The sequence below is a fragment of the Hyposmocoma kahamanoa genome, unplaced genomic scaffold (genome assembly GCF_003589595.1).
Source record: "Hyposmocoma kahamanoa isolate Upper Pololo Valley unplaced genomic scaffold, ASM358959v1 93839, whole genome shotgun sequence".
Lineage (NCBI taxonomy): Eukaryota > Metazoa > Arthropoda > Insecta > Lepidoptera > Cosmopterigidae > Hyposmocoma > Hyposmocoma kahamanoa.
Window position 1 is genome coordinate 1179 of NW_020654864.1, and position 12274 is coordinate 13452.

Consider the following 12274-nt stretch of genomic DNA (forward strand, 5'->3'; position numbering starts at 1 on the left):
TATTTGTAAATAAATATAAGTTTTAATGACGAATGACTTACGTCACAAAGCACATAAATATTAAATAAATATACAATCTCTTTAGTTCTATGTTTAAGACTTAAAACAACAGTAAATTTAAAAAAAACTGGAAAAGTAAAAGGCACTAGTACGAGAAATCCAACTTTCCGCACGATTTGTAGTGCGAAAAATACCACGTTTTGAGCAATTGTATTAAAAAGTACTTTATTTACCCTTTCCCGTACCCGTAAGACGTCATACTATGTATAATAAAAGCGGTTATATCTCCGTGATAAGTAAGATAAAAAATCTTCATATCGAGATCAATTCTACTCTAATTATTTTGTTTCTAATAGCACGCTGTTGTTTACTACGAGCAAGACGGGGACGAGATGTACCAGTTCAAAGCCCAGGCCGACATTGTCACTGTTCCCGATTACGAGATATTACAGGTAAATTTTGATTTTCTCAAATATGCTCGGACATCTTTGCATTACTTTCAAAAAACGAACAAGGAAAGTTTGTCAATGACCCCCGGCCAAGGCCTGCAAAGTAAGAATCACGACACTTATTATCGCAGTAACAGCTTGAATCGGTCAGCAATAGTATTTTTCGTCAAACTTGCTCGTAAATAGTAAGATTGCATGGTGACTAACTTGACTATAATGCCCCATGTTAAACCCTCGGGCCATTTTTCTTTTCATTACAATAATACTAATAACGCAACACACTCATAGCCCTGCGTATCGCGGGCGCCATGGACACACACATAGACAACCACAAATTACACCCAAACGCACGAGAGAAATAAATGTAGGCCATACACATATTTCACATGCGAATCGAACCCAAGACCAGGAGTCCAGCATGGTAACCGTTCGGCCACAAAGGCAGTTTGTTTTCATTTTAAATTGCCATTTGCAAAATACATAAATTTTATTTATTTCCTCGCAAATGTGATCAAAAACATTGTATGTAACACGGATGGTAGAAAAATCCAAAACTCGAGTTGTTAAAGCCCTCAGCCTTCGGCTTCGGACTTCTAATAGACCTTTGTTGGTAATTACTTATTTACCGTCCTGTTAATACACAATGTACTATTATACTTTTTCTGTTATACAACTTTCTCTCTTTGGTCTTTTATTATTTCCTCACATTGTTTGAGAAAAATACTATACATGCATCGGCGGGAACAGGAATTGCCTGTTGTACCTGCTTTTTTATTATTTTAACTACACTTTAAGTAAAGTAAATATACTGTATAATCAAGATGGGGGGGGACCAGGAGACCTAAAACACAGGGTATCCTAGTTTAGACTCCTGTCTCTCACAAAATTGAATATTGAAATACTATACTTTACTATGTATAATAATAACGCGTAGACTATGAGTGTGTACTCATAGTCCCGTACTAGGGAAACCTTGTGTCGCGGATGCCATGAACACACACAAAACACCACAAATTACACTCAAATTCACGAAATAAATGTATGCCATGCAAATATTTCTTCCGGCCCGGGAATCGAACCGGAGACCTCTGCGTGGCAGACTAGCATGGTAACCGTTCGGCCGTGGAGGCGATTAATAAAACCCTCGGGCCTTTTTTCTTTCCATTACTGCCATGGTCCATAAGGAGCACGACATACTTCTTTACGTAGGTCAGGTTCAAGTTCAAGCAAGGAGGTTATTAGAGTTAAAAATTAAAAAAAATGACCTATGTTATCTAAACAGAAATTTAATTGTAATTCAGCCAAACTTATTATTATTTATTTCTTTCAATTGATTTTAATTATTTTCTGTATAATTAGCAGTTTTTTTTTACAATCCATCATGGCTGTATGCGTCTTTGCTTTTTACAACAATTTAGTTACACTACTTGCAAAATCTATAATTGAATGTACTTAAGCAAAAATGATCCCATCCACAAAATTATCAAAAAATGAGTTTTAAGTGCCAAATGGTTCCTAAAGTCTAACCTCTTAGATTAACAAAAAAAAATCCAACATGCCGCCAATGAATAAATATTTAGGGAAGTTACATGACATCATAATTTTGAAAATAAAACAAGAGTGAGAAACACTTTTAAACTTCAAACTGCCATGGTTATTCACTAAATGATTATCACTAGTATCAGGGTTCTTACCACGGTACTCTCGACAGAACGTCACTACATACCACGGTTGGTACGAGAAGCCATCGAGATCACGAAGTACAAAACATTTAACCGTGATGATGGTTTTAAACTGTCCAGTGCATGGAATCCGGTCCTTAGTGCGTGCAGTAATAAAAACAAAAACACCTTGAGTTCAGTTTCGCGTGTGGATACAGTGAGTGTGGTTTGTGTGAAAAAAGTGAGTGACAATGCTAACGCCACAACAAATCGCGATGAAGGTAGTCGTCGACAGCGCAAGAGGGTAGACAGATATGTCTGCTCATAAAGCTGTCATCTGCCGCCGTCCAGTCAACCCGTGACCATGGAGCGTGCAACCGTTCCGAAATATCGGGAAAATAAAAAGAAGTCATACCGTTCAAACTGCCATATCTCGAAAGTGAGTGGTTGTGGATTGGATCCTTTTTGTTTAACTACTTCCAATTGTTGTGTTGTGAATCATATTTATTCATACAAGAAATAAATTATCGTTGTGTGTATTTCCTCGCAAATGTGATGAAAAGCATAGTATGTAGCACGGGTGGTAAAATTTTACACACCTCGAGTTATGAAAGCCCTCAGCCTTCGGCTTCGGGCTTCTCTCGTTAGTGGTTCCTTGTTGACCGTTTAATGTACAATCGTATTGTAAACGGGGACCCAGGAGAACCTGGTGGAGAGCAAGCACCACCGGCTGGCGCGCTCGCTGCGCTCGGGCGTGTCGGGGCGCGACGCCAAGCCCACGGCGGCCGAGCGCGACCAGCTGGCGGCGCTGGAGGCCTCGCCGCCCGCCACGCCGCTCAGCGCCGCCGAGCAGGACCTGCTCTGGAAGTTCAGGTACGAGGCACGAGCCTGCAACCAGACAGACGAGGTCAGGGCCGTCCATCCCCGGCAACTCGTCAGGCGAATGGGCCTTACATCGCTTTTAAATATCAACTCTCGTTTGCGCTCAAATCACTATTTACAACGCTGAAATGGTACCGCGCGAACAACTGACCTATGCGTACGTCTCCGTCTATTCCAAAAATATTCTGTGTTTATTGTAATAAAGATAATATCTCTAGCAATGGGGACTGTTCCATTCGGTGGTGTCGGAAAAACGGCAAAACATCTAATTACAAAACGAACGGAATCACTTTTCATCGGTAATTAAATATGAAATATGTATCGAGTTCTTAGGTTTTCGCGATTGTTATACATAGAAATGAAACTATTTTTCCGGATTTAAGTCGCGTATATTTGTTTTTTCAAACAAACCGACGTTTCGGGCCCTTTACAGGTCCCATGGTCACGGTTGACATAACGTCGGTTTGTTTGAAAAAACAAATATACGCGATTTAAATCCGGAAAAATAGTTTCATTCCTATGAAATATGTAATTTTTCAATTTCATCCATTATATCAAAGCTCAAGTTAAACTGGTAGATTTGAAGTGAAACAATTGCCAACATCCATTAATTGTTTCGATTTCGGGCTGTCCAATCGGAGCGCAGTTGTCACCGTAATAATTTGGCAGAATACTTTTCAAACAAATTAAATAACATTTCGTCTCTATTTCTGATTATATACCCGATGGTCGCGGATTACAGCCCCGAAGTGAGAGGTTGCATTTTTAAGAGTTTATTGAAGGACAATCGGCATAACAAAAAAAAAGGTTAACTATATTCTAATAGTATTTTTATTGTGGTTATATTGTTAATGCATAAACGTCACAAAAGTTCACTACAAGCTCGTTAAGAGTCTTAAAACTAATACTAAGGGTTGAATCAACAAACCTGCCAATTTGAAGCTTAAACCGCGACTGAAGCTCTCGAAGTCACCAACGACGCCGGCGCTGGTGCTGCATCAAAAATTCCTTATCTGTTCTTCTAGGGATGAGCACATAACACGCGCGTAATATCTATCTAGGCAATCGTGCGCAATTGAGCGCGCGTGTAAAGACGTTGTAAGGAATAGGAAAAGACCGCGCAATGGTGCACTCCAACACGCGCCTGTTTCACGCAGTCTATCCTGCGCTGTTAGCCTTTACACGGACGCTCTTTCCGTTGTAACAAAAATGAACACGAGCGTTCACGCGCGAAAGAACGTTAGCTTAAAATTCAAACAGGCAATCGACGATTACGCGTGCAGGCTTTCCCGCGCACAATCCTGTACGCTCCCGATTACGCGCGATAGAGTCACTGCATAAAGAGAGCTATTATTCGGCAGGCTGACCTAATATGGATGGATCGTTTCTTCACCGAAAAGGTCATGGTACATTTAAAGTTCTATTTCGCACATAATATTTTAGAATTTTTATTTTTATAGGCGTAGGAATATATAGTAGTTTATGATATTCATATATATTTACATTTATTTATCGTTTTTCTATCTATTGATTAGTAATTCTTCTTACACCGCCGTCTTTTTGCTGTGAGTTATAGAATTACTTCCATCCAAAGGTTGTCCGGCAGAAATCGCTTAAAGCGATAGGACCGCCCATTGTATCACCCCTTATTTTATATTTAACTGAATTTGATTTCGGCGTCGGCAATTACGAATGTATTTTTTTTTTACGATACCAAGTAACGGTTGCATTGTCACCCCTGACCGAAACCTGTGAGTCACTGCCACTGTGCTCGTCACCCTGAGACATATCTTAACAAGTCCCATGTGCCTGTTATTTCACAAAAAACTTAATAAAGTATAAATATTAGACAATATCACATGCAATATCTAAAGCACTTGTGTTATGGAAACCGGAAACGACGCTACCACGGACACCCACACCTGAGACAATATAGAAGTGTTTTTACACTGGGAATTTGTAGCGTATTTTTTAAAGCGGGTGAGGTAGACGCGGAAAATTCATGTTTAAACAATTACCATTTAGAAATATTATTCTTTCACTGTTAAATAAGCTCATATTCCCCTAACGTATTTATTACGGAACATGGGAGATTACATTTCACTTAAATACCTTTAATAACCAATAGTCGGAAAAAGGTGTTCCACATATCGCACTGCTATTACAATAGTGTTGTAACTCAAAATATGTGAAATTTAATATTATATCATTACTGAACGTAAAATTTGATTCTCTACACGTCAAAAAGACCGTCGTTAGAATATTGTAAGAAATAATCAAAAAATATCCGCTTAACTCAAAATGAGACACACTTTCTGTGAGGTAGATCTGGCCAAAATAATCCTTATTCAAAAATATGAAATTATTTTAAATATATTTGAAAAATCGTTTAAGCGTCTATTATAAACTATAACGAATTACTCACTTCCCGCAAAAAATCATTAAAATTATGTATGATAATTTTAATGATTTTTTGCGGGAAGTGAGTAATTCGTTTTTCATCGATTCTGAGAAAGTCCACTTTTTGAGTTAATACACTATTGTATTAACAGTGCGATATATAGATACAAGGAGCGGCATAGAGTTGTTAAAACCACCAAATATTAATTAATTAACTTTTCCGAATTCAGGATTATTGGAAATGGTTTTACTGCATCATAAGACAAAACTATTGATTAACCTAGGAAGTCGAAGTTGAATTTTAACAAAAAAATGTTGGATTTTAAGAAAATCGGTTCACAAATAATCGCCGTAGTAATCGCGTACATACATACAAATAAAATACAACGCCTCACGATAGCGGCCAGTATTATCCTTTAAAACGTAAAAAGTCGAAAGAAATTACTTTTCAGGCGCCACTTTTTACTTATTATTTCTTTTTTACTTATTATTTTATCAGTTACATGTTCAAATCGTGACACAAAAATTTATAAATAAAAGAAAAATAACGTCGCATGACAATCGCAATTTGCTAACGCTGATGTCATCGGCCAATAATTCTAAGTACATAAAATTCCTAATTTACGATCTGCGCATTTTTAGTAGCAATGTTACAGGGCAATAAATAAATTAATAATTCATGTTATGTACCGATCGCAACTTAATTTGAAAAAACACACCACAGATAATGATAAATCATAATTCGAAAGGTAACCATTTTGGGAACTCACAAAATATATCAAATAATAATAATAATTCGTTAATTTGCTTAAAAATTTGCTATGACAGAAAACAGTTTGCAGTACAATCGTATCTCGTATAAGTTATGCAAATGTATAAAGTTATAAAATGTTAATGGGCTACTACATATGATAAGATGTCATTAGGTTACAAGTTACAAATTAACTATGCCAAGAATGATAAAAAGTATACTAAGTACATTGTGATTTTTTTTTTAATATTTACGCATAACATCTGCCACGGTTAGCTGGAAGACATTGGTCCGAATTGAGCCAGATCGAAGTTATTTTTTCTAAGTATTTGATCTTTGTATTAATAATTGTAACAAACTAGTGGAGTAATTTTACAAAAATAACAACACATCATAGTGGTCAAACATAGTGACATTCAATAAACTTAAAAATTTAATTTAAATTGTTAAGTATATTTCGACAGTTCCCAAAAATTTTTTTTTAAATTTCTTCCTTTCTTTAATTCTACTTTATTATTGCGAGTCTAAAGTTGACCAGTGTGTGTTGCCAGTGCCAGTAATGACTTAGGCGCTCCGCAGATGGAGCAACTTTAGTTGACGTAACTGGCAACTTTTTACAAGTTTCCATTAACGGTTGCCAGTTGTAGCAACTGATGCCCGGTATCTTTGGGTACGCAGACGACAGCACAGTGGCGGTGAGTTATGTGCCAGACGCCCGAGACAACAGCGAAGAGATCCGGTGTAAGCGAGAGGCGATGGTCACCCGGTTGAACCTGAGTCTGAAAGCTGCTTCCGACTGGGGAGATGCTAACAGGGTCAGGTTTAATGCGGCTAAAACACAGGCGTGTCTTTTCTCATCAAAACGGAGTCCCCTACACCTTACTCCGACTTTCCGAGGTGTATCCGTGCCGATAAGGGACCACCTTGAGCTACTTGGTCTGGACTTATCATCCAACCTCAACTTTGGGCGATACATCGAGTGCTTGGCAAAAACTGCTGCCAGAAAACTAGGCATACTTTTCAAGGTCAGGCGGTACTTCACACCTGAACAGCTTTTAAATCTGTATAAAGCACAAGTTCGATCCTGTATGGAGTACTGCTGCCACCTTTGGGACGGCTCTGCCCAATACCAGTTAGCTGCCTTGGACTCGGTGGAGCGTAAAGCAAAGAGACTTATTAACAATAATCCTCTTGTGGAGTCGAAGCTCCAAAATCTCGATCATCGCAGAAAAGTAGCCTGCTTGTCGGTTTTCTATCGGATACATTTCGGGGAGTGTGCGCAGGAACTTTTCAATTTGGTTCCGCCCTCACCGTTCCTCCTTCGGTCGACTAGAAGGTCCGGTGCACTCCATTCCTATGTCGTTGATATTCCACCTATTCGCACTAAGCGCTTTGCCTCCTCCTTTCTGATGCGTACGGCAAAGGAATGGAATGCTCTACTGCTCTGTATTTCCCGAAAAGTACAATTTAGGGCTATTCAAGGCTAGAGTGAATAGGCATTTTTTAGGCAAACGCGTCCCATCGTCGGTCACATCGTCGCTTAACATCAGGTGAGATTGTGGCCAAGCGTGTGTCTATTATATATTTAAAAAAAAAAAAAAAAAAAAAAAAACTAAAAGGTCTAGTTGCCGGTTGCCGTAATTTTAAATAAACTTTCAAAATCCATGGTCAAGACTGACTCTGCGGGTGTCGGAGAGGGAATGAAGTTGCTTCACGATGTTGCCGGTTGCGGAAACTGGCAACTGGAGACAACCGGCACAAATTTGCAAGTTTCTAGTTGCGGCAATTAAGAATTTATTTAATCACGGATTTCGGCAATCAAAAACTGTAGTCGATTGCCGAAACTCTCAAATGAAGTTGCTACGTCTGCGCGGTTTCTTGAAATTATATGAAAAACGTCATAAACGCTAGTTGCGGGTTGCCAGTTGCCGAAACTCGATGATCAAAGTTTCTCTATCTGCGCAGCGCCTTACGACACTGAGACTGGGACGCACTATGGGCCTCATAAGAAGGCAAAGGTCACAAGACCTCAAGGTCACCCAAATAGAAAGTTTTATGCTCGGAGTTTCATGAGGATATCCGCAAGGGAACCAGAGTACCCGACATACCCCAAAGATTGCTAAACTTAAGTGGCAGTGATGGTTTCAATCCGATGAGCTTACTTAATTTTTGGACCTGTTCTATTTTAATTTTGTTTTTCTTTTTTTTTCACAAGATTCGTTTTTTGTATTTTTTTTAATGGTGGTTTTGTGTCTTTATTTTTTTCCACAAAAGTCGTGGAGCAAAATATTAGTAAATAAGTATGTTAGACTGTTTACAAAAATGATCAAAAAATATAGTTAGCGTCGTGTCCAATGGAGTTATCGAGATGTCTGATGGGACCAAAGAGATCTCGAGTGGCGACTCACGAGGTGGACCGATGATCTGGTGAAGTTTGCGAGAACCCGCTGGATGTAGCAGCACAAGATCGTTGTGGCGTCCTTTGGAGAGGCCTATATTGTCGTCTTTGAGTGAATACCTCGTATGTTATTTCTATGTAATTTTTCCGGACGAAGATAAAAATGTGGTGTAAAATGTAATAACCGCAATAATGTTTGTTGTTACCATTTTAATTAGTTAAATTACCCGTAGACACTATATTACTTTAATAATATATTTGAACAAGAAGTTAAGTTTTTCTTCAACAAAAATTAGTAAAAACGAACTAAGTTAAAAGGCGTATGCGATGTTTTCACTCTAAGGCGACGATGTTCAACAGTGAACGCCTTTCGGTCGAAATGATAATAAGGTTGATTATTGCGAGTACGTTTTATTAATTATTATTTGTTTATGACAGATTCTACCTCTCATCCCACCGGCGAGCGTTGACGAAGTTCCTCGAGTGCGTCACCTGGAACCGACCAGGTAACTTTTAAATATATTAAACTGCCGCCGCCGTGCGGTTACCGCTGTCTTTTTTTACGATACCAAGTGGCGAGACGAACAAGCTGTGCGCCTGTTGGTAAGCGACACGCCTATCCATAAAGATCTGACGGTCACTGCCACTGCGCATACCCTGAGACATAAGCTGACAAATCCTATGTCTATGGTTTCACCAACACCTTTCTGAAACTAAAACGCAGTAATTACTCACTATAGCGAGGAAAATAGTGGATGAAAAAAAAAACAGTTGAACTATAACAAGTCCGTTTCATAAACAAAATTAGATACCGTTGTCAATTTAATGTTACCAATAACAAGAATAAAATATACTAACAGATTTATATTACATACATAACAACAAATCATAGTTGGACGTGTCATTGTGTTTTTTGCGAATGAGATAGAAAGCCTTTCCTAGCTAGTGAGGTGAAAACATCGAGTACATAACCAGAAACAATTGACGACACCAGTCAATTGTTTCGAATTCGGAGCGCAGTTGTCACAGTAATGATATGGCAGAATAGCTTTCAAACAAATTAAAAGTCATTTCGTCCCTATTTCTGGTTATATACTCGAAGGGTGAAAAACATATTTTTTAATACATTTGCTCAAAACGTGGTATTTTTGGTACTACAAATCGTGCCGAAAGTTGGATTTTTCACACTAGTGCATTCTACTTTTCCACTTTTTTTTTAAATTACTGTTTTAAGTCGTAAACATAGAACTAAAGCGGTTTCATATTTATCTAATATTTATGTGCTTTGTGACGTAGGTCATTTGTCATTAAAACTTATATTTACTTACAAACATCTAATTGTTTAAATTGCATAGGTGTTTTATAAAACAACGGGTTACATTTACAAATACCAAGATATTTTCCATAAAGATGGCTGATTGAGTATTAACAATGACCGGAGGTGAGTATTACGCGAGACCGCTGCGCGCCGCGCCACTAAAATAGTAATTTTGATGTGACTGAATACTGGCAACAGTTGCCATATTGAAAAAAGTCGGCCAAAAAAAATAATTTTTTTTTTTTCCAATTAAATTCCAGCCTTTTTCATTAATTTTTTTTTTAAATACTGTTTTGTTTTACTTTCAATGTAGTTTTTTCGCAAATGTGTCGCAAACGTCGTTTGATACACTTGCAGATTTGTCATTTTCACTTGTCTCGAGTCTTGAACCTCGCCTCTGGCTCGGCCCAAGAAGCCTCGAGCCTCGTGATAAATTACTAAGTTTCCGCACTTGTATTAAAAATAACTATATTATGGTATTCTTAGAATAATAACGCATAGAAACCTAGCCCGCACACGCTAAGTGAGGCAAATTGAAGCGCTCCCAAAGGGCCTACACGAGCGGGCGGGCCGTCAGTGCTCAAGGTTAACTTGCACCGCGAACAGCTCCAGAATTTTAGCTAAAAATGACGAAATGTGCGGTAAATTAGTGTAAAAATACGTCAGACAAACATACAATAGATACTAACATCACATTCCACAAGGAAGTAACGCGTTTCAACTTGTATTTTTATATAAATATTGACTAAAACCGAAAATTAACCTACTACTAAAACTAGCCTACATTAATTTGATTTTTGCCTCACTTGTGACAGTTCGTTTGATATGAAACTATCATTCTATGCGTTAATATTCTAAGTTCAACTAGTACAACTAAAACAATAATGTGACAACTCTGCTTTTAAGTATTTTTATACTATGCACTTAATCCCGGATTTGACTTGATACGCACTTATGAGTTGTGTATTAATAAGGGCTTATGATACTTAACATACTTCGACCTGCTCATTGACTGTAGTTTATTGCAAAAACGACCTTGGGGGACCAGTTCCGAGCGGTCATCAATTTAGTTATTTAATGACACATAATGGATGGCAAGATGGTATCCACATATCCGTTACTACTGTCAGTTTAACTGAGATAGACATACGGATTGTTTGTACGCTTTTGAAATAAATTCAAAATGCGGTTTATAACAAATTTAGTACAGTGAATTTTGGAGATATCGCGTAAATTTGTTTTTTTTTAATTAAAACAAAACCAACGTTTCAAGTTGTTTAAAATGCAGATGCTGACTTTAGATCCGAAAAAAACTTAAATATAATTAAAATATATGTATATGTAGCTGCTATACTAACTGCCTCCGTGGCCGAACGGTTACCATGCTGGCCTGTCACGCAGAGATCCCGGGTTCTATTCCCGGGTCGGGAGAAATATTTGTATAGCCTACATTTATTTATCTCGTGAGTTTGGGTGTAATTTGTGGTTGTGGTTGTGATTTTCCTAGTGCGGGGCTGTGAGTATGCGCGTTATCGCGTACTCGATTGTTTAAATAAATATAAATAAATTACAAATTTACAAAATGGCTATTTAGTTCCAGATTCCACACAAATTTGATTCAAAGTGTATTCCATGGCATTTATGTTTATTTGAAAAGAACAGTCCCTAGTGTCTTGCTCGTTCTTCTCAGGGAAGTCAGCGTAGATTATTGCAGTACTTAAGTATTTTTATTAGCCCTGCACTAGGGAAGCCCAGTATCGCGGGTGCCATGTACACACACATAGCCAACCACAAATTACACCCAAACTCATGAGAGAAATTCATGTAAATCATACTAATATCTCTCCCGGTGCGGGAATTGAACCCGGGACCTCTGCGTGGCAGACCAGTGTGGTAACCGAGTATATTCAACAGCACGTTAAACTATACAGTTTCTTAAATGAAGTTCGTAGTTAATTCAGATATAATTTGTGAGACTAGTTTTAAAATGTATTATCAGACACATTGATCGATGTTAAAAGTGAAAATAAAAAACAAAGGTGCGGTTTGAAAATTGTTCGAATAAGAACAGTGACTTGTGACCGTCCAGGTGAACCACCGTGAAAACTGTGAAAATGGTCACCATAGGCCACTATATGGTCCCATCAATAGATGCAAGAGCAAATCAATATCGACGACGGCGAGAAAAAGATGTGTCCGTGGACTATTTTGTAGCGACACAGTGTTTTTACATACTACCCGTTAGAGTTGATATTTCTTGTTATTTAGAGAAATGTAAGTACCTATTGTTATTGTTTACATTTAAGTGTCGATACAACCTCAAATGGCTTTGGTTGAAAGTGTTGAATCTATCACTTTGGGAAGAATACATAGTAAAATTGAGTACATACACCATTGACTTACAAATAAATGGAC

At 38.0% G+C, this 12274-nt stretch overlaps 1 protein-coding gene across 1 annotated transcript; it reads left to right on the forward strand.

Annotated features, from left to right (window-relative positions):
* Positions 1-362: 362 nt before the first annotated feature.
* On the forward strand, positions 363-9271 carry LOC113237730 (phosphatidylinositol 3-kinase catalytic subunit type 3-like). Its single transcript, XM_026474312.1, has 3 exons — positions 363-452; positions 2811-2983; positions 8980-9271. The coding sequence occupies exons 1-3, from the start codon at positions 393-395 to the stop codon at positions 9056-9058; spliced, it is 312 nt and encodes a 103-aa protein (XP_026330097.1). The 5' UTR covers positions 363-392; the 3' UTR covers positions 9059-9271.
* The last annotated feature ends 3003 nt before the right edge of the window (positions 9272-12274 follow it).

Bases quoted from the DNA above. Each gene is read 5' to 3' on its own strand.
- LOC113237730 (XM_026474312.1), top strand. From the start codon at position 393: ATGTACCAGTTCAAAGCCCAGGCCGACATTGTCACTGTTCCCGATTAC. The intron at 453-2,810 runs GTAAATTTTGAT...ACGGGGACCCAG, and splicing joins CCGATTACGAGATATTACAG to GAGAACCTGGTGGAGAGCAA. The intron at 2,984-8,979 runs GTACGAGGCACG...TGTTTATGACAG, and splicing joins GACCTGCTCTGGAAGTTCAG to ATTCTACCTCTCATCCCACC.